Consider the following 23,773-nt stretch of genomic DNA (forward strand, 5'->3'; position numbering starts at 1 on the left):
TTTAAAGAAAAATGAAGGATCCTTATGAGTGAATGTAGATTTTTTTTTTTTTTTTTGAGAGAGATTGATCCTGATTCCCACAATACACTTACCTAGCCAGTTACTCTTCAAATAATAAGAAATAAAGGTTGGTGGAACAGTAAAGATGTCCACGATTGAATTCATCTCCAACCAGAACTTGATCTTGTCATCAGCTGCCACAAACTATGAAATAGAAACAAAAGACTCCAAATTCTGTTACCCTCAAGAATTTTTATTTTTAAAGATTTTATTTATTTATTTGATAGAGAGAGATCACAGTAGGAGAGAGGAAGGGAAGAGATCACAGAGAGAGAGGGGGAAGCAGGCCCCCTGCTGAGCAGAGAGCCCGATGTGGGACTCGATCCCAGGACCCTGAGATCATGACCTGAGCCGAAGGCAGCGGCTTAACCCACTGAGCCACCCAGGCGCCCCTACCCTCAAGAATTTTAAAATGAACCTAAGAGTGGCTGCATTCAGCTACATTTCACTCATCCACTGAAGCTTTGATCTCATTCTATTATAGGCAGACATACACACACACAGACACACACACACACACATGCACGCACAGATAGCTATATAGATGAATATGTTAGTATAGATAAATACATATATATTCATCTAGACGTAAGGACAGTACCTTTAGTGGGTGTTCAATAAATGAACATGAATCCATTTTACTCACCAGATCTTAACTCTCACACTTCAGAATAAACACTTTGACCTTCTTGCTGCTCCTAGAACTTTCTGATTTCTATAATCGCTTTGATAAAGCCTCCTAGTTGTGAGCAATGAAGATTTAGGATGGCCTTCAATGGTAAAAGTACAACTATCTAAAAGCTTGACTGGCCAACTCTGTGTCTGAGCTTCCCTATTTAGATTAAGAAAGTTAGTAGTTCCAGAGGGAGATTACAGTAAAAAGATTTTGATGGTCAGTGTGGTCAGAGTTTTGAAGGAAGGTCATAAACACACACACAAACACACACACACTCACACACATACACAGAGTCTCCCATAAACATGGGATGGATAAATACAATGAAATCTAGTTCTAGATGGATCCTCCATAAATGCCTGCAGAATGAGAGAACTATTTAATAAATGGATAACAAAAATTGAAACAAAGATATGAAACTATTTTATATAGTTATATGGCACATATGCCATCAGTGGCATCAGTGGAACCAATGACGTCTTCAGAGGCTATTACTCACGTTTGCTAGCTTGTGGTTATTAACAAAGCTTTCTCAGTGATAGGTAGGAAGCCAATAAGGAGGACAGTGTGACAGGGTGGTGACATTTAAAAAGGAATCATTTTCATTTGCATTGGGATTTTTGGCCTAGATACAGTTTCAAGTACAAGAGAGAGTTTTCATGCCTCTTTATATATTGGACAATTTAGGGCACAGACCCTCTAGTTTTAGAGCCTGAAAACATAGGCAGATTGTACAGCTAAGGCACATACAGAGCTCTTTGGGTTGCACCTGTTGTGTTCATCTGTTTATTCCCACTTTCCATAGATACTTACTCTTAACCCAAAATAGAAACTAAAGAACACATTGAAAGTCAAATCAATAGGGATGGTTTTGTCTTCATATGAAGAACAGCTTCCAACAGGGCTGGAAAAGAAAACAAGAGCAATGTATAAATATGTACATTTTAAAAGTTCTGACTGTACAAGCCCAAATGAAGAGAAAGTGTAGTCAATGTTCTATTTATTCACCATGAATGGTTAATCCAAGACACTTAAATTCACATCATAAGGAAATTACTTTTCTCTTGGGAAGAGAGGTGTGCACAAACAAAACCACAGACTGCACACAGAGCTGAAAATAACAGGACAATTACCTGCTCTTCCTTTCACAGAGCTTACTGGTTCTATTTCTTCTTTATCAATAAGGATTCAGGGGTATAAAGATTATGTGGCTCTTCTTGGTTTAGCAAAACCATCTATATAGCAAGAACATTCTGGCTTCTGTACCTTTCTGGTACAGAGCTACTCTAAGTCAAATGGATTGATCTGAACCTAAATTTAGGGAAAATTTCCTAAAATCAGTAGGGAGACCACAAAACAAATGCTGCTAGTTTCCCTAGGCTTTCTAAAATTGCCCTACTTCAGTGGCCCTGTAATCCTAATTTTTACTTTAGCTGGAAATCAAATGTAATTTCCAGCTGATCAGTGTGGAGTTCATATTAGATTGGGTTGTGTCCAAGAAACCATTCTAACTTGGGCATAGAGAAGAGATTGGCATTAGAGAAGAGCAGACAATAACATGCACCTTTTTCCCAGGTTAGAAGTAGCATTTGCCTTTCTCAAAACCATCCAAAGTTGTTTGAAGCCCATGAGAAACCTGAAACAACTGTAGAACTTCTGTTTCAACACATAGGGACTCCAAAGGCATAGAACACCCTCCTAAATGGACACCCAGGGGCCAAGGATGGAGACCACAGGTGGAGGCTTCCAGTCTCAGAGATTCTAGAACAGACCTGTGTCCATTACCTCAGCCTCTAGCAATGCATGGTCATAGGATACAGGGGAAACTTGCATATTTTTTTTTTGTGGAATTGGGTGTAATGCCTTACCGTTCTTTATGAGTTTGTGTGTGTGTATATCTAAAAGCATGGTAAGCATTATTCTTGACAGAAAATTCCAGATTAGCTGGCAACCTACTGACATAGCAGACAAGGGAAACTGGGGATTTTACTTACTCAGAAGAGTTGATGAAATAGATTACAAGAGACCCAATGCTTAGTACAAATACAAGGATCACCTGCAAAGAAAAAGAAAAGGACTGATGTACAAATAACTTTCTTGATATAAAGATGAATAAACAAACCAAAAAAAATTGTATTTTCTCTTTTAACCTTACCTATATATACGTAGCCATTTTTCACACATTCATTTCCATTAGCATGCACTCATTGAAGAAAAATTGATTGGAACTTTCCTGGGTATTCAGTAAATGACAAGCACCCACTCATTTTACTTACATAATGTTAATTTCCACAAACTTAAGAATAAACAACTTGTCCCTCATACTGCTCATAAAGCCTTCCGATTTCAAGAAGTCCTATCATTTATTCATTCCTTCACTCTTCAAACATTTATGAAGTGCTTAATATGTGTTACACACTTTATTACATGCAAATATCAGGGCTATAGGATATTGGCTCTGGATGAGAATTGCTTGTGATACTGGAGAAGAAACAGTCCCCACATGTCCATTTAAAGGATAGTCAGGATTTTTACAGGAAGGAATGTGCTGTAAGTAAGAAAAAGAAAAATGAGTGCATTTAACACAGAAATGTACTTTGTTTGTCAAAGAAGTAGAGCTGGCAGAATGTAATCGGAAATTTACCCCTTCAAAACCATCAAGGCATTTGGATGAAACATTCTGAAGCCTCCATAACTTTTCAGATTAACTTAAGGTACATTAACATTCCTCCAGTCATTCTTAGTTTCTGAGCCATTTGTTTTTCTATGTTCAGTCCAGTGTAGTGTTGGTAATACTAATAATAAAATTGAATTTTGTTATAATTAAAGCTTTACTCCCTTCCACCTCAGGTGTTCCTTGGGCAGGTTACCTATACTGGGAAAAGGGGTTGGTTTCCTCTCTATTAACCCTCTCTGAGTTTTTACTTCTAGTTGCCCACAGACTAGCCTACCTCTGGTTGCTCTAGAATTGTAGGTCAGTGTCAGAGAGTAAACAGAAGAGGGAGGTCAGAAGAAGAAATGCTGGACTTGATTGCTGTTCGATTGGTAGGCTCTCACCCTGGAGCTCTGAGAATGGGAGGTGTTTAATGTTTATTTGTATGGGCTGTTTCATTGCTCTTGGGAGATACCAATTCAATTCATATTCAAATGTAATGAGCATTTTTTTAGTACCTATCATGACCCAAATATTATTCTGGTGATGGGGATCTATCAGTGAACAGCATACACGAAAGATCTTGCCTTTATGGATCTTACAGTGTAGGCAATAAATAAAGACAACTGATATGTAACTTGCATGATATGTTAGCAGTTATATGCTAGGAAAATAAAGTTAAGCTAGGTAAAGGGGATCAGAAATGCAAGGGGAGCTGGGAGAAGAACTGCGGTAGAGATAATACTTAATCACTAAGGGTCCCCCTTTACAGTTCCCTTGAATTGGGTGGAAACATCTTCTCGAACTGGTTGCTCACAGCTTTTTTCTCGGTACACCTCACATGCCTTTATTCTGCTGGGACCTGTACCCCTCCAGATGCCTACTTGAGCAGATAAGAGAAGACTCTTACATGTGACCCAAATCTGGCTCTGGGAACAAGTCTAGCATTCTTTGCCTCAACAAACAGTGGAGATTATCTTCAGTGTGACAATTTCTGCCTAGAGCAGCTAGCTCAATGGCCCCTTATCACAAATGAGCCAGATGTCAGTCCTCTGTGTCCCCAGCATTCTCAAAGATGCAAACTGAAAATTCTGAGTGGAAACTCTCAAGCGTCTTTCCTTAGGCTTGACATGAGACAAAAGCTCTCCCACACCTCTGCCATAACAGAACTTGCTCTAAAAATCCTCCTCTATTTCCAATTTTACTTTTTTTTAAACATTTTTATTTAAATCTAGTTAGTTAACATACAATGTAACATTGATTTTAGGTGTGCAATATGGTGACTCAACACTCATACATCACTCAGTGCTCATCACCGGCACTCCTTAATCCCCATTACCTATTTCCTCCATTCCCCCCACCTACCTCCCCTTGATAACCATCAGTTTGTTCTTTATAGTTAAGAATCTGTTTCTTGGTTTGCCTCCTTTCCTTTTTTCCCCCTTTGCTCACTTGTTTTGTTTTTTAATTTCTACATACGCATGAAATCATGTGGTATTTGGCTTTCTCTGACTCATTTATTTCACTTAGCATAATACCCTCTACTTCCATCCATTTCATTGCAAATGGCAAGATTTCATCCTTTTTTATGGTCAGGTAAATATATACTACATCTTCTTTAACTGTTCATCAGCTGATGGACACTTGGACTATTTCCATAATTTGACGATTATAGATAATGTTGCTTAAACAATGGGGTGTATATATCCCCTTGAATTAGTTTAGTGTGTATGTGTATGCACACACACACACACATATATAATATATATATATATATATATATATATATATATATATATATATTAATACCTAGTAGTGCAATTGCTGGATCATAGTGTAGCTCTATTTTTAATTTTTTGAGGAGACTCCATACTGTTTTCTAGGGTGGCTGCACTAGTTTGCATTCCCACCAACAGTGCAAAAATGTTCCCCTTTCTCCATATCCTTGCCAGGATCTGTTGTTTCTTGTGTTGTTGATTTTAGCAGGTCTTACAGTTGTGAGGTGATTACTTCATTGTTGTTTTGATTTGTATTTCCCTGATGATGAGAGATTTTGGGCATCTCTTCATGGGTCTATTGGTCAGTCGTATGTCTTCTTTGAAAAAATTCATGTCTTCTACTCATTTGTTAATTGGATTATTTATTTTTCAGATGTTGAGTTTTGTAAGGTCTTTAAATCATTCACCACAATCAAGTGGTTCAATATTCAAAGTCACTCAACATGATACACCACATTAATAAAAGAAAGAATAAGAATGATATGATTATTTCAGTAGATGCAAAAAAAAAAAAGCAATTGACAAAGTAAAGCATCAATTCATGATAAAAACCCCCAACAAAGTAGGTTTAGAAGGAACATACCTCAACATAATAAAGATCATATATGAAAAACCCACAGCTAATATCATCCTCAGGGGTGAAAAACGGAGCGCTTTTCCTCTATGGCTGGGAACAAGACAGGAATGTCCAGTCTCACCACTGTGATTTAATGTAGTACTAGAAGTCCTAGCCACAGCAATCAGACAAAAAAACAAATAAAAGGCATCCAGAGATCAGCATGGAAGAAGTAAAATTTTCACTATTTGCAGATGACATGATACTCTATATAAAGAACCCAAACAATATCATTCAAAATCTCCTAGAACTATTAAATGAATTCAGTAAAGTCACGGAATACAAAACCAGTACACAAAAATCTGTTCCATTTCTATACACCGATAATGAAGCAGTGAAAAGAAAAAAAATCTAAATTTCACAAAAAACAAAACAAAACAATGAGATATCTAGGAATAAACCTAACCAAAGAGGTAAAAGACCACTATTCTAAAAACTATAAAATACTGACAAAAGAAATTGATGATGACACAAAGAAATGAAAAAAACATTCCATGTCCAAGGATTGGAAAAACAAATATTGTTAAATGTTTATACTACCAAAACAATCTACTCATTTAAAGTAATCCCTCTCAAAACACCAACAGCATTTTTCACAGAAATAGAATAAACAATCCTAAACTTTGTATGGAACCACAAAAAGATTCAAACTGCCAAAGCAAACTTGGAAAAGAAAAGAAAAGGCATCACAATTCGGGACTTCAAGTTGTATTAAAAAGCTATAGTAATCAAAAAGTATGGTAGTGGCACAAAAATAGACACTTGGATCAATGGAACAAAATAGAAAACCCAAAAATAAACCCACAACTATATAGGTAAATTAATTTCCTTCTTCAACAAAGCAGGACAAAGCTGACACCCTCCAACCTCCCCAACCTTCCCCCACCCCTACTCCTGGGTGGGACATATGTGACATTCTTTAGGAATCTCCCACCCATCTTAATGTTAATACCTTGATAGAGGGCAAAACAACCTTGGCAATGGCAAGTCCTCTGGTATCTGGTATTTTGTAGGTCCTCTTTAGCATATGCAAGTTCTACTGAAACCTCTCTTTTCCATACTTCACCCACCCCCCTGGTACATAATCCGTCACCCCTCACAACCCCAGGGCAGCAGCTCTTCCTGCCCAGGGGTCCTGTCCCCATGCCTTAATAAACCACCATTTTGCACCAAAGATGTCTCAAGAATTCTTTCTTGATCATTGGCTGGGGACTTCACCCCACCAAACCTCACCTATATTTTAAAACTTCATCAAAATGATATTGGAAAAACTGGACAGCAACATGCAAAAGAATGAAATTGGACTTCTTTCTTACACCATACAAAAAAATAAATTCAAAATAGATTAAAGACCTAAATGTGAGAATGGAAACCATAAAAATCCTAAGAACAGAGGCAGTAACCTTTTTAACATGGACTTCTTTCTAGATAGGACTCTGGAAGAAAGAGAAACAAAAGCAAAAATAAAATATTGGGACTTCAGCAAAATAAAAATTTCCTGCATAGTGAAGGAAACAATCAAGAAAACTAAAAGGCAACCTGCAGAATGGGAGAAATATTAGTAAATGATATATCTGACAAAGGTTATTTTCTAGAACAGATGAAGAACTGGCTTACCCTAATTTGCATGTAATTGGGTAACAAGCTAAGAGCTTTAACTGGTTTTCTTCCAGTTGGTTTGTAAGTGGCAATGCTGCAGCTTACTTAATACCTGAGAGTTACTGGCATCTATTTCTTTGGGATCTCAGCTCTCACTATAAGTTCCATTTAATATCTATGGTAAGTGTCAGGAGGGATATAACTAGGTTTCTGGGTCTAACAGCAGTTAGAAATGTATTTTGCAGCTCAGGACAGATGTTGGGTATGGATATGTGGAAATTATATACATATATCTCAGTATTGATAATTATTAATAGTTTCCATGAAATGTTTTTCTGCTCTTTACACCTGATTTTTTTTTTCTCTCTTACTAAGTGATTCTTCAAGTATAAAGCATTTACTGACAGGCTTCCAGAAAGATGATGGTAGGCCATATGTTTACAATCCTCCCACCCACAGAAATTACTGCCCCACTCCCCGAAAAAGAAAAAAATTTAGTTTCATTCAAACTAAGAACAATACCAACCTCATGCCACAAACCAAAAGAATATTATCCAGAAATAATATATAACAAACAGAAAAATTTATACCCAATCAAAAACAGGCATTGGGAGCTAGCAGCTTATGAACACTGCAAAGTAAGTCAGGCAAAAATTGGAGGAAATTCCGAGAGGACACGTAAACTTTTCTTGGGTTGGGGAGGCAAAACCTGGAAGCCATGACTGTTTGGGAGTGCACAGGAGGTAGAAAGCCCCCTCATCTGAGCTCATACACTGAAGATGAAGCCACAAAGCCAGAAGGGCCTGGGGGAGATTGTTGCCACACAATGGCTGATGGGGGACCTCTTGGCTAGCAGCAGCAGCACTACTTTTCCCAGATGCACTTGGGAAAGCAGTCAGAGAGAAATGGAAAAAAATAAAATGACCTTCAGTGAAAGCATTAACAGAGAACATGTAAATAAGCTTTGTCAAATTACAATTAATGTTCCCAGTGAGATTCTAAAAATCTGTTAAACAGAACTGGAGGATTGGAAATGTAAAAGGAAAAGATGGGGATAATATAGAGACAGTAAGTGAAAGAAGCACCCTAGAGCCTGGCTGGGAGATTAACAAAAAAAGGTCAGGATTATCAACATTAGCATCTTAAAAGAGGTGCCCTTTGGAGTTGAGTTTCAGACTTTGGAGGTGGGGTCCTAGTTGACCTGACTGGTGGTGGTACCTCTGAGATGATGTGAGTTTGGTTCTGGTAATGTTGGAAAAACTGGGACACATATAATTGCTGAGGCCTGGCCTCATTTCACAAAGCAGAGAGGAGAGGGTAGATTTGGAGTTTAGAGACATGAGCTTCATATCTAACAGGTAGCCTTAAGTTCTAGAAGATATTGGAACAACTGCATTTACAGAGCTTTTAGGAAAAAGGATGAAAAGGCAAAAATCCTCCACCAAACAAAACTGTTGTTCACCAGTGACAGCAAGGAAAAAAAATTGTTTTGGACATTCAAGGAATGACAATATACCATCCAAACCTTCCCTTGCAAATGGAGAGTCTCAAGAAAAAGACAACATTCAGAAACAGAAAGCATGCTGTGTAAGAAAAACTGGTGCCTAATGAAACTGGTAAAATTAATTTTTGACTCTAAAGCAAATATGAAGAAAAAGCTCTTATACCAGATGTATAATGCTAAAAACAAAACAAAACCAAAAAAACAAAAACAAACAACAACAAAAAAAAACAACCAACCAAACAAAAAAACCCCACAAACCCACAACAGCAATCTGGAACTGAAAAATGTTCAGATTCATTCAACAATTTCTGGAAGGAAGGAGGAGTGCTGTGGTGGAAAACATGCCAAAGATTTTTTTTTTTTAATATAGATATAAAACATGTGGAGATATATAGAGGAAATATAGAATGGGAAATTTGTTCTGAACTTGGCTTGCCTAGTATGTCTATGATATTCTATTAAAAGTGGAATTATAGGGGCACCTGGGTGGCTCAGTGGGTTAAAGCCTCTGCCTTCGACTCAGGTCATGATCCCAGGGTCCTGGAATCGAGCCCCGCATTCGACTCTCTGTTCAGCAGGAAGCCTGCTTCCTCCTCTCTCTCTGCCTGCCTCTCTGCCTATTGTAAGGGCCTACTTAGCCAGAGTGGCTCCATCTCGGTTGAATAGCCATTTTGTTGCTTATGCAGTAAAACTTAAACTGACCATGCCCCCCTCAGGGGACTTCCTTAAAAGCAAGTCCGGGAAATTAGTAAAATATGATTAACCAGTCCCAGGTAACAGAGCCCAAATACAAGGGCAGGTAAGGCCAAGTGGAGACATCCAATCACTACCTCCCTAAAGAATGTGTGTCCCGCCTTTTGGGCCCCAATTCTGACCAAGGTGATAGGCTAGTTCAAATATCTACTATAGGGTAAATTGTAATTCAATTAGCCACCCATGTGTGACCTAGCATGACTATACAACTTTCTCTGTGTGTTACAATCTCATTGGCCACCTGTGTGTGGCCAGGTTCAACTACATGGCCTTTGCCCTTTAAAAGTTAGTCTATAAGGCTGGGAGGGGTCTTGCTTTCTGTAAGAGATGGCCCCAACCTGTCGGTTTGATTCTTGATGCTTGGTGCGAAATAAAGCTTTGCTTGAACTTGGCTTTGTATCAGTCTCACTCCTTTGATCACGGACCCTATCACTACTTGTGATCTCTCTCTCTGTCAAATAAATAAAATAAAATAAAATAATAAAAAAAATAAAATGGAATTATAAAAATCAGAAATAAGAAAATAAATAAAAAGTAATAAAAATTAACAATAAATGAAAATATCAGGCAATGGTCAATGCTTAGTTTACCCTGAATGGTTTACACGTATTATCATACAATTCTCCCTACAATACTCTAAAGGAGGTTATTCATATTGTATGAATGAAATCCAATTTAGAAAAGTTAATTTGCCTGAGATTACACAGTAGGAAGTGGAGGAGCCAGTGTTTGAGGCCAGGTCTCTCAAAATTCACAGTCACCATGTAATTCTGGTCTCTCCAGTAAACGAGGAACTAAGACTATGACAGAGTTCTTAGCTGCCTAACACCTATTTTCCTTTTCTTTACTAACTTATCTTCCTTTTTTTTTTTTTTTTTTCAGGCCACTTATATTTAGATATTCGATTATGCAGCAAACTCAATTTCTAGGTATTATGAGAACCAATAAAACAAATCACCATAAAGGAGAATAATCAAATTCCCCTGGTAAATTAATAAAATGTATTCTTAAGTCATTAAGAGAACAGAAATCCAGTTCTATGGTATTTACAAGAGACACACTTAACAGGAAATTAGACAAAAAGATTGACATATAGCTGGGCAAAGATATTCCAATCAAGTATGAATAAAACGAAAGCAAACTTACATGCTAATATTGTATTCAAAACTATTTAAGCAAAAAACCCCCAAATCCACTGAGACAATAATATTTCGTATAGATAAAAAGCACAATCAAGCAGTAAGACTCAATAGTAACTTTATGCAGTAACTGATATTATAGAAAATATATAATTTAAAATGTGTTGGAAAGGCAAGATATTTGATAAATCTACAAAATGAAAATGAAAACTTTTGACATGTCCCTTTCAGTCAGTCAGCAAATAATTAAGGATATGGAAAATACATATAACATAATTAATAATGCTTATATATCAAACATAATACATACTCTTTCAAAAGTCAGTGGAGCAATAAAAATTGAACATGCACGGGGCGACAATGAATTTTCCCATAAATTTCAGAAACCAGAAGTCATAAAGATAGTGATATTCTTGGACCATAAATTTTACCAAAGTAGAATAGATGGCCACTCTATCCCAAGGAAACAAAAACGGACAGCATTCCTCTAAATAGATCATGAATCAAACAAGAAATCAGAATTAAAATTTCAAACAAGATGAATTAAGCACTCATAAAAATAATAATCCTTGGGAAAGTTTATGAGACATGACCAAAGAAGGACTCGGAGGAAACATTTTTGTAAAACAAATTCTATTCAAACTGGAAAAATTAGGCCAGCACAGAGCATGGATTGCGGAAGGGCTGCGCAAGCGCGGTGGGACCGCGGGGCCAGGCATGCGCAGTGCTGTCCTGCGGCTTCTAGGTTAAGCCCGGTGAGGTGCGGCCGCTGTGCAGAAGAATACAGGGATCCCCAGATAGATAAGGGATATTCCTGCTAACCTTTAACGAGCTGACTGAGGAGGAGGTATGAGGGCAGCTCAGGAAGACTCCGATCATCAAACTGGCCCAGCAGCGACAATCAATTCCGTGCTTGGAGACCCAGTGACCAGTAGTGAATTGACGAACACGAGGAAACAAAGTACTGCCAGCACCCTCAGGACAGGGACACGGGAAGCTGTGCAAAGGGTGCAGATTAAGCAGTGCTGCCCTGCTTTTGCAGCTGGACGGCGAACCACCGACCCTAACTCGTGGAGCGCCTTCCACCAGGCCCTAGAAATCCCAGAGCCTGCGGGGGCTCGTACCCATCTTCGGGGCTGGCTCTTTCTACCAGGTCGCTGTGTCCCCAGCTGACCCGTGTGGCCGCTTTCTGACCCGGCTTCCTGGGAGAAGCAGCCCCAGCGGAGGGCAGGGCCGTCGCACCAGCGGCCCAAAGCGCTCCACAACCATGCCAGGTGGTGAAGAGGAAGCTTGAGGAACCCAAGATGGCCCAGTCCGCCCCGCCCTGGCCCGTCGCCATGGCCGGTGGAGGGACAGTGGAGGCCCCAGGCCCTCTGCCATGAGACACAGCGTGGAACACAACGTGTGAGTTAAGTTTGTTCCTTTAAAGGCAAGCTTCCCAAGGTAGAGCAGCATGTTTATTCCTTATTAAGCCTTTGGTGGCTTGAACTTGCGCTCCCTGCCTCATCTTCTGCCAAAGGGGAAACCTGTCGATGTGGGGATGTCTCCTCAATAAACTCAGGGTCCATCCAGTCAGCTCTTACCCAAGCTTCCGGTAGACTTTTGGATCATAGGAAAAGAAGCAGGCTTTGGATCAGAAAAAAAAATTATTCAAAAATTCTCATCCTGATCTGATGGGGAAGCATGTCACATAGTATCGTCATTCATTAAAACTGACCAGAGGGAGAGAATGAAATTAAACAAAATAAATGGGGGGAAATGGGATATTGAAATTAAGAAGGATAAGAAGATATTAATTATAGGTACACATGTATATGTCATTGAAACTCATGAAATATAGAACTCCCCAGCAAGGCTAAATGAAACCGAGAGAGGGACATGGCCCATCATGAGAGAGGAATAGAGAGAAAAGAAAAGTGTTCTTTCTAACCAAAGTTAGAGTTTAGTCTATAGAGCTGTCAACGGAGACCTTCAAAATTGCATTCCTGATAGCGGCTCCTTTTCCTTGGAAAATTACCTCTGGCTTCAAAAAACAAATCTTTTCATTTAAAACTAAGGAGGCTGTTTTATTTATTGTGCAAATACATAACCTTCTAAGAATGAAAGTTACTCTATTAGCAGACCAGACAACTGACAAAAACTTCATCTTGTGATCATCATGCTTATAAGATATTAGCATGTTGATTTATTAGCATGTTGATTCAGTTATTAATTCTTAACGCATGTAAGAAACACCTAGGAGAACAGGTTTGTAATCTCAAGTTAGGTGCAAGAAACTAAAAGACATCTAAATTTTCTGACATCAGCCTCTAAATTTTTTTAAAAAATTTTCTAGATTGAATGATTATTAAATTGTTAACACATCTGGTTAAAGCAACATAACTATACTACAAATTCTAATAATTTTCAAACACAAGAAGTAAAACCGTATAGGAAATTTATCCAAATGAGGTAGATTTTTCAGTTAATTAAGGATATAACTTGTTGCTAGAATGAGATAGACTTGAGCATCAATTTTAATTGCTTTTTGCGATTTACAAAATAAATATATAATTATTTACAAAAATATTAAGAAGCTATACCTATATATGTATTATATGCTAGGCATACATGTGTATATTTACCTAATAACTAGTAACTCATGTAATAATTACTTTAATTCTCATACATTAACTCATTTATTGAAATAGACTACAGAAAAGTAATTCTTATTCCCATTTTATAATTTTTGTATTTTATTTCTCTGTGCATCAGATTCTTCATTTTTCAAAAAGAAGTAATGATAATACACCTGTTTTATAAAATGGGTTTTAAAAGGGTGATGGGAGAGGAGAACTGGTGTGAGAAGTCCTCAGGTAAATCCATTTTAGGAAGTCGCATCCATGAAACCTGGAGAACTGCTACAGAACAAAGCCGGTCCTTTGAAAATCTGTTAGAATACCCCTACCCCACTTTCCCAGGATATTCCAATTTGGAAGACACAAGATATCAGTTAAACTGAATTCAGATCTAATTTTGCCTTCACTGGCTGCATTAACCACTCACTTTACTAGTCTCCACAAAGAACTGCCACAAGAAATAATTTTTATTATTTCAAAATTTAAATTTTATAGATACAACTTATGGGGGAAAAGAGCTGTCTTTTTTTTTTTTTTAAGAGTTATCTTAAGTCACCTAAACACCTAAAGAAAATATATCTGAGAATGTTGCTGAGAATCATGAGGTTTGAAGAAAGAAGCTCATAGCAGTGGATGGAGTTAGTACGGTAAAGAGAAATTAATTTTTTACTGTGTAACCTTTGATAATTTTTTGAATATTGTGCCAAGTGCATAAAAGGGAAAATGTCACCATGTACAAATAGTGAGAATATTGTCTAGTATCTTCTGTCAGTTTTTTCTGTCAATTCATATGAATTGTATTCAATGTCTAAGATGTCTAAGACATAGATAGTCTCATACAAAATAAGTTCCTGATGCTTGATCGTATATTAGATATAAAATATGAAATAATGGAAGAAAATGGAAAGTAAAACATAAAGATACAACTCATCGCAAGGTGATAGAAAAGGTTTTTAATTTTTTTTTTTTGCATAAACAATGGATGTAAAGTATGAAAGCACTGGTTTTTATGTTTTTCCCCAGGGAAGTATGATTGAATTATGAAAATGAGAAAAATCCAGTGAAATAAATGTTTCTTTAGTCAATTTTTACAACATTATTTTTGAAACATTTTTGTCTCATTTCCAAACAAACTGTGATGCTTCCTTTGCTCATTTAGTTGTTCTGTATATTAAGATTGACAACTATTGCTCTAACCAAGGGCTTATTTATAAATTTACAGAAATGATTACACATTTATGGAAAGGGGTTACAACAGAATATGAAGGCAGGTGAAGTGCTGGATCACCTGAGAAAATAGATGCAAGGGAAGATGGGAAAACAATGTGGACTTCAAATGGTGCCTAGAATGCTGCCCCAAATAGATATATTTATTAAAGATAAGCCATAATTTTAGTTCTGAATGTCTGGCGATCAAAGCAACAGAGAAGCATTGTTAATTACTCAATTAACTACAACCTGTGTGCTCTGGGAAAAAGCAAAGATTGTTTAAGAATAGGACTGCATTTGGAACTAATGCAAAACAAAATCTCCCAGATAGTCATAACATCACTTGTGATGACAAAACCAACAAGCCCACAGATGCTACAACGTTGATTAATACTTTGCCATGTTTTAATCTATAGAGGGATCTCTAGAAGGTATCCTGTTTTGGAAAATAATGTATTTTTCCCTTTGACTATTGGAATTTTCCTTTTTCTTTGCCATTCTTTTCCTCTTTTTACCTTCCTCTCTTTTTCCTCCTCTGTCCTTTAGTTCTGCTTTCATTGGGTGATTGGCTGTGTATCCCCCCCAAAGCATTAAGGATGTTAGTCTGTAGATTTTTTTGTTTTACTTGCTTTATTTGGGAGGTTTGATATAGATACTGCACCTTCACTGAAGAAGAAAATTGATTGTTTTCTTTCTTTTCCATGTGGATATCCAGGGATATCCACATCTTGATTTGGTTGACTGGACCTTGAAGTCATCTAGGTTTCCCACAGATGTTGGCAGAGGAGGGATGATTATGGTGGTGGTGATACAGATCTTTGACAATATCTGTATTTCTTCCAGATATCTGTCTGTTTAAGTTTCTTTTTTGATCAGTTTTGGTAATTTTGATTGTCCTAAGGAGTCATTCAGTTTTCAAATTTGAATTGCTTATGTACCTTTCAGTTTGCTTTTTATTTGTATCCACATTTTAATGTCTTATTTCTTATATATTTGTGCTTTTTCTCTTTTTCCCTTGTTTAGGCTAGCTATTGATTTCTGAATGTTATTGTTTTAAGTAATCAGCTATTTTTTTACTCATTAATTTCTGACTCTTTATATTCTGTATAGATTTAGTGTGTTTTAATTTTTTGAGATTGATAATTCATGTAATTGTTTTCATTTATCAAAATATGTTTTTATTGTTAGGCATTTACCTCAGAACCACTTCCAGCTTGTACTCTAGGTGCAAGGGGTATGTGGTGTTTTCATTATCATTGTTTTTTAAGATATTTCAAGTGTTTTGATTTTTCCGAGTGAAGGGTCTTTTGAGAGAGGGAAATGGTAAGGTTTGTAGCTGTAAGGTCTTCGTTTTTCTTCCCCCACCCTCCCCTGGTTTATTGTTTTCTTATTATCGTGTTGTAGTCAGTTAATATCTATCTATCCTTTGTAAGTTTCATAAATGAGACTGTTTTTTTGTGGCCCAATATATGCTAAATTTTTACAAACAGTCCATAGACACTTTCTGTTTTCAGTATATGAAGTTTCATCATTTCAGTCAGCTTTCTCTTAATAATTAAGTTACTCTGATCTTCATTCTGCTTATTATTGTTTAAAACAGGTCCAAAATGGAGTTGCTTATGTTAAGCCCCAAGAAAGACTTAATACCTAACCTAATTGTTGTTTTAACCTTTCTTGGGAATGCAGTTTTGAACCAATCAATCTGGAATTTCCTGACCAGCACTAGTGAGGTAATCTGCACAATAAGACCATCTGCTCTATCCCTTTAGGGAAGGTTATCTTGCCTGAAAACGTTTTTCTTTTGTTTTGCTAATAGCTTCCTTGTTCCCTTCTTCTGATAAAACCTTCCCATTTTTTACAGCTCTGTTTACAACTCCTCCTCCTCTCTGCTTGTTAGACCCATCTAATGCTACCTGATTCATGAATTGCTTGATAAAGCCAATTACATCTTCAAGTTTACTTGGCTAAATTTTGTTTTTTAACATTTTCCTATTTATTATGTCCTTATATGATAGGTAAACTAAAATCTCCTACAACTAATGTGTTTTTAAGATTTCTGTTTATACCTTATAATTTTTATTTATTATCTTGAAGTTATATTTTTGGTGTAGGTATTTTTGGGTGATACTTAGTACTTGGTATTTTTGGTGATATTCATGTTGTTATATTTTGGTTGAGGTTTGTTACATTTACCATTACAAATGTTGTGTCTTGAATTGTGTTCCCTCCAAAAAGATATGTTGAAATCCTAAGTACTGCAAAAAATGACCTTGTTTGGAAGTAGGGTCTTTGCAGTTATATTCAAGTTAAGATAAGGTCATGAGTATGGGCTCTAATTCAGTATGACTATTATCCTTGGGAAAGGAAAATTTGGATGTATACACAAGCAGAGGAGACATCATGTGAATGCCATGTGAAAATGAAGGCAACGATATGGAATCATGTGTGAGTAAACTCACACCAAAGATTGCTAACCAACCAGGAGAAACTAGGGGAGAGGCATGGAACCACCTGGCTCTCACAACCCTCATAACGAACCAAGCCTTGACTTTAGACTTCTAGCCACCAGAACCACAAGACAAAAAATTTCTGTTGTTTTTTTGTTGGTGTCTGGTACTTTGTTACAGTGACCCTAGGAAACTAATAGAGGTTATTTGGCTTCATTTATTGTTTTTTTTTTTTTTTTGCCCAGAATTCAAACTTACCTGATATTAAAATGTGCTCCCAATTTCTGTTGTCACTTGCCTGGTATACTTTTGACAGTTCCTTTATTTTCAAACTTTAGTGCCTCTTGAATTTTTAAAACATAATTAGACCATGTCAGCCCCATGCTCAAAAAACCCTCAATGACTTCCCTTTGCATTAGAGTAAAATTATTCCATTGTATGAAGTGTAAAGTATCCAGTGATTCTTCTGTTTCTTCTCAGACCTCGTTTTGCCCTGCCCTCCAGAACCTCTAGAAGTCTCACTGTGGTACTTGGAGTAAGCTGAGCTCTTTACCTCCACAAGTCTGTTCTCTCTGTGAGCAACCTTGTTTCCTCTACTCTTTAGTGGCTTTATACTTCTCGTTCTTCATGTCTTAGCTCAAATCTTAGCTTTTTAGAGATTTCTTCTCTGATCACTCTATCTCATATGATCTAACTCCTTTTCCACCAAAACTCTCGAACACATCACTCATAAGTCCCTGATAGAATAGATAACCATATGAATTTGTCTTATTTATATTTGTATTTGTCACCTCTACCCTCATTAGAATCTAAGTCCCTAAGACTTAAGACTCTTGCCTGAATTTTCACCACGTGTAGAATATTGGCCTTGCATGTAGTTGGCAAACAGTAAATATCTGTTGAAAGAAGTAAGGGAATTACAAAGAAAGAAAGAACGGATGGATGGAAAGGAAATCTACAAGCCTTTTTTTACTCTTCTCAGCCTTTCATAAAATACTTGCGTGGGACCCCTATTGAGAAGTACCTTTCAATGTTAAGGTGTTTATTCTAATCTAACCTTTACTCTGTGCCTCCTGCTGTTTCAACTACTTAATCTTCAACTGCAACAGATTGGGGAAAAAAAAACCAAAACCAACAGTAGTTCTTCCATTACTAAAGAAGTAATTTTTATTGTTGTGTAATCAGTGGTCGTTCCTTCTTCACCCACTCCCCATAGGCAGTGCTCATATGGTGGATGGTGTAAGTTCTCTTCTCCCTCACCCTAGAGATCTTTAATATGTTATTCCCAATATTATCCTCATACAGTCACACATGATTTGAACATTCCAGGAGATCCTAGCCAAGGAACCCCTGATCTAATTAAAAAGAATCACTAAATTCTTCTCTAACAAGTCATACTGACAGGCATTTCAGAAAAGTGATCAAAACCAGAAGAAAGTAAAAAGGACAGGTACATTCCCAGATGATTCAACATTCCCTGTAGATTTTATCAAGAATTGTATGTATTTCCAAATACATTTTAAAAAGTAATTTTATCTTAATTAAACAACATTAACCAGAAAAGAGCAACGTTTTCACCAATTACAAAAAAAGCAAAGGATAATCTCTAGCTCACATACATCTACTTCCACCATATCACCATCTGATGGCAGCATACCCTCAAAATTTAGATTCTATTTTTTTAATGTTTCAGATCAATTTATTCCTTTATAGGGCACCTGCTATTTCCAGACAATGTGATATAAATATTTCCCTGGCCTGGTCTGTTCTCTTAAGGAGCACACAGTACACTGGAAGAGACAGAAATATACACAGATAATTTTAATAACTGTTCAATGAATAGTATAGAAGCTTAGAGATGGACTCTTAGACTAATATGAAGATAAGGTAAAATTTTTCCCTATGAGATTATGCCTGAATTGAGTTTTAGTATGTGCAAGTTACCTAGATTAAAATAGGTAGTAAAATGATATCATCACAGAGAGGCAAAAGAAACTAGTTTGTAAATGACGAAGAGACTAATGGAATAAAAGGAGGGGAAAATAGTTGTATATTTTCAGGCCCGATGATCCACCAAACATCATGTTTTTGGGGGCACATCTACTATATGCCAGACATCCATTTATGTACAAGAAAAACAAAATGAACACAATCTTTGTCCTAATAAAGCTTTTCTTCTAGCACATACACTAATGATCAATTGAAACTATAATGCCAAGTAATTATATTCAAATTAAAAACAAGCAGGATAATGGATAGGGAAGAAACAGGGAGACAGCAGTGGGATGGCAGTGATATTTTAGATAAGGCCACCAGGGAACACCAGATGTTTACCTAGGCGATAAAATTACATACACCGACTATAATCACACTCATGACTAAAGTACATCAGCGAGCTAACAACGAAAATGCACTTACCAACACTTGCCCCACAAAGGTCTGTGCTGAGAGCAGCATTTCTATATGATCGCGAAATATTCCTTGGAAGTGGAGACTTTCCAAATGTCTATTACCGATGCTCTTTGTCAAGAGCAGTTCCTATAAGCAAGAGAGAAGTGAGAGTGAGCTGCCTCCCAGAGAAAAGATCCCAAAGTGTGTTGGTGGAACCTCCTGCTGTGTTATCAGCCAGACATCACTACACCTTGTCCAACCCAGAGAACCCCAGAGTCGCTTATTCAGCATATCATGAAATGAATTTCACTGGGTTTGCATTTTACTGGCCTTTGCAAAGCTTTTTAATTAGAATTCTGCAGTCTTCTCCATGCCTTCTTCACATGCTCTCAGTCCTAGACCCTTCAAACTATCATTATGGTAGTGATCAGGGTTGGGAGTAGCATGTTTCTTCCTGCTCTGGAAACATCTCTTATCCTTTTCTATCAAGATAAATGGACAAAGGAAAAAGATTGCAAATTGATTTTTAGTGATTACTTAAGTATCTGCTCTCTTTTTTGAGGAAGAAGTTGTTTCAGCAATTTTGTTACTTTTAGTTCCTTATCTTGTGACACATCCTGCTGATGTAATCCCTCCTCATATTTATAAAATGCCTTCACTTACATTTAAAATTTTGTAGTAATCTTATGAAGTAAACAAAAGTGTGATTAAACCCATGATGTGCTGATAAGGAAACGGGGGCATAGAGAAATTACATGACTGGCCCATAAGCAGGGGATGAGGTACTCCTGGAGTCTGAACTAGCCCCCATATCTGTTGATAAGCTACCACCAAGAAAGACACAGGTAAGCTAGGATTGACCACACCATGCTGCCTGAGACCCTCTGACTTTTAGAAAAACTCATTATATACAGAGGCAGGGTTTTATTATTTTTTTTTAAAGATTTTATTTATTTATTTGACAGGTAGAGATCACAAGTAGGCAGAGAGGCAGGCAGATAGAGAGAGAGGTGGAAGCAGGTTTCCTGCTGAGCAGAGAGCCTGATGCAGGGCTCGATCCCAGGACCTTGAGATCATGACCTGAGCCGAAGGCAGAGGCTTTAACCAACTAAGCCACCCAGATGCCCCAGAGTCAGGGTTTTAAAATAACTTAATTTTTCTACTCATAATTTCTGAATGGTAGAAGAAAAGTCTCATTAAATAACTATCTGATAGAATTCATATCTTGATCAATAATTTGTATTCTAACACTTATGGCTCATCATGTGCATTCCTAAGATGTTGTCTGAGACTTGATTTTAAAAACGTTCAATATAACATTAATATGGAATGCTCCCTTGAATTTCATTATGAAATTAGAGGACCCTTCTGTGGGAAAACCACTTGACCCTAAGATATAATAAAATCATACTTATGAATATAGTAAACATCTTAAAAATTCACATTTAAGGAGAAAACTACTACTCCAAATAATTTTTAAAATGACTGATAGTTGTGACATTTTTTGCATTAGGCCACTTTCCCAAAGGCTTAGAGAAAAAATACAGCACTGTCAATTTAATTGAATATAACAAGTTACTGAGAAGTCACTCAACTTATACCAAATTTTCTCCTCAAGGTCCAAAACCAGGAAAGTAGAGTATTCTGGTGGCTTGGACCCTACTTCTTAACATTGTAATAGTTGCCTTCTATTAGAAATTAAAAGGCATCTCTGGACAGACAGGTAGACATGAATTACATCCAAAAGAAAGGAAAAACACAACAAATGTTTATAGACAAATGGGTTCTCACATTTTTGTAACCACACAAAAATAAATACAATGGGGAAAAAAGACACATTTTCTGGAGCAAAAGTCTAAGGAGATTAAAAAATTCTAGGAATTCAGTTGTTCATTGGGAAAAAGAGAAAAAAGGTTAGAAGGCCATTACTCATTTGTGTACTCTATTAGTCTTGTTAAGGAGTAAGTGCACCTCAGAATCCTTTCCACAGTTTTTATGCCATTGCTTAAAGTCTTAACAAATAATTAAGAATAGAGGGAACTTATTTAGCAACAAAATCTATGAACTGCAGTACTGGGTACATGTTCAATGTAGAAACCTGAATTCCATTTTATGATATTGCCAATAACCTTAAAAGTTACCAAGTTATTACAAATTCTGTTATTTTATGTCGAAGTTTACCATTAAGAGAAATGTTTTAAGCAACTTTTCAATATCGATTACAGTGCACAAGTGAAATGTGTTCTGTTATGAAAATTACTATATCAGGAAAACAAAGTCTGAGAAATAAAAATTGGAAAGAAATCACACAGGGCATGATAGAGCTCTTTGCCTTCGGTCACTGGTATTAGAACAGCCATTATACAACATTTGAGAGTTTTATTTCAAGCTCTTAAGGAAGGTCTTATCTGAATAAGATACCATTATTCTCATCATCATCATTTGCCAGCTGTTACTCAACAACACCCACTCTTGCAAAGCTTGTTTGTTTGTGAAAAGTGTCTCTGAATTTGTGGCTGGATGGCATGTGCATGTATGCATGGGTTTCTGTTGAATGTATGTACAACTAGGTATGTTGTGTTAACATGGTCTATAAAAGACAGTGTACATGTGTTAAGTACATATGCATCCTGCATGTGTGATTTATGAAAGTAAGGTTGACCTGATGATGGTTTTTGCCTGCCTCATAGAACCAAGAACAACTATCATTTTAAAATTCAAAATAGAGGCATAGATACAATGTTTGTGGACATTTTTTCTTTTTTCAGAATAGCGACCCTCTGTTTCCAGAGGTACCATTCATCATCAGCCACACCAGACACTGCTTCTCTGAGTGGTGGGAGAGGAGGCCCAGCTCTGTACCTGTGGCCTTTGAATGGCATCCTGGGGTCCTGTTTCCCACCCCTGGGGGAGGATCCGCCCCTTTCTAAGGCACTAGATTAGAGCTGGTTCTGTTAACTCATGAAAACTGAATGGAGCTTAAATTGTTTTCTAAACCCAATCACTTGTCAAACCTGTCTCAGTCTTCACAAGTGGGATCCAAAATAAGGAAACTGACCAAGAGAATTCCTGTTCCCTTGATGTTTTGCCATTTTTTAATGGTTCTCCAGATTAGTCTGAAAATGAATAAGATGAGGAGTCCAAGGAAGAAGGTCACAAAGGATGAAAGAATAAACGCTACTTGGATCTCACTTGGGCAGGGCATTTTCCCAGATCATCCCCACTATCACTCTGTGGCTTTGTTCAAAAGATCAGCAGACGGAACTGCTGGGCTTCTATGATGTCATGATCACATGGTAATGATTCCAGAAATTAGAGGTTAGTGTATTACTGAGTCCTAATGCCAGGTGTAATAGCAACGAGTTGATTCCAGGAACAAGGGTCAGCTAGCCACTGAAATGCTGACTCACAGGTTGCAAAGGAATGAGCAGGAGAAGGCCAGGGTCCACAACATGGGTCTTCAGAAGAGTTCTAGATCTGATTCTGTTACTGACTTTCTGACTTAGAGGAAATTGCAGCCTTCATGGCTGTGGTCAATGGGCTATTTATTCGGTTTGTAACAAACACCTACGGAACAAATTTTTTTTTTTTTTTTTTTTTTTGTGAAATGACATCTAGCCATCTGTGTGTCAGTGAATTGATTCTTCACCTGAGCAGATGCCCCATTCTCAGTAATCTTGGAAGGACGGATGAGAGGAACACTTAGATTTTTGCTTAGTTCATCAGTAAAAAAGGCATGGTAGTGCAGGTATTGTAGAAGGTAAATTTACTGGTGCAATTTGGTCAGTTGTTAAATATTTGAGCTCAGGAATCCATTCCCCTTATCTCTTCTTTATGGGACCCTCCTCTTTCTTGCTTTTATCCCCGCCCTAACAGCAAACACTTTGGTCCAACAGAGGTAAAGTTCAGAATGAGAGCAATTTCTTTTATTTTCTCTGATGTTTTCAAAGGCGTAAGAAATGTCACGCTTTTCAGGGCACCCAAGTGGCAGGCAAAATGTCAAAAGCCTGATGGGGGGGGTTAGTCCCCCAGTTATTGTGAAGATGGCCTGACACAAGGTGATGAGACCCAAGAGAAATGTTGTCCTTTGGAGCCCTCTGTGATTCTGCTCTATGTGGCAGACTATTTCTAGAAAGGAATTACATTTCCTAGAACTGCTGCCACAGTTATATTTTCTTCTAAGCTGAGTTATAATTTCCACAAAATCTAGTCATTAAGCTAACATAGGGCAATATTAGGAAGGACTTTGGTCTCTAGTTAAGAGCCCTGAATTCCGGCCTTAGTCTTTCAATTAAGTTGCTCTGTGATGTCTAACAAGTCACTTTACCTT

The 23,773-nt window shown here is 37.2% G+C and overlaps 1 protein-coding gene across 1 annotated transcript in view; it reads right to left on the reverse strand.

The window, feature by feature from the left end:
* KCNU1 (potassium calcium-activated channel subfamily U member 1) overlaps positions 1-22,679 on the reverse strand; it is a 149,851-nt gene extending 127,172 nt beyond the window's left edge. The window contains exons 1-5 of the mRNA XM_059156311.1: positions 22,502-22,679; positions 19,471-19,590; positions 2,731-2,792; positions 1,550-1,640; positions 93-204 (exon numbers count right to left, since the gene is read on the reverse strand). Coding sequence (XP_059012294.1) covers positions 93-204; positions 1,550-1,640; positions 2,731-2,792; positions 19,471-19,590; positions 22,502-22,648 — 532 coding nt within the window. The 5' untranslated portion in view covers positions 22,649-22,679. The remainder of the gene's footprint in view (positions 1-92; positions 205-1,549; positions 1,641-2,730; positions 2,793-19,470; positions 19,591-22,501) is intronic.
* Between the last annotated feature and the right edge of the window lie 1,094 nt (positions 22,680-23,773).

This window comes from Mustela lutreola, chromosome 18 (assembly GCF_030435805.1).
Source record: "Mustela lutreola isolate mMusLut2 chromosome 18, mMusLut2.pri, whole genome shotgun sequence".
Classification (NCBI taxonomy): Eukaryota; Metazoa; Chordata; class Mammalia; order Carnivora; family Mustelidae; genus Mustela; species Mustela lutreola.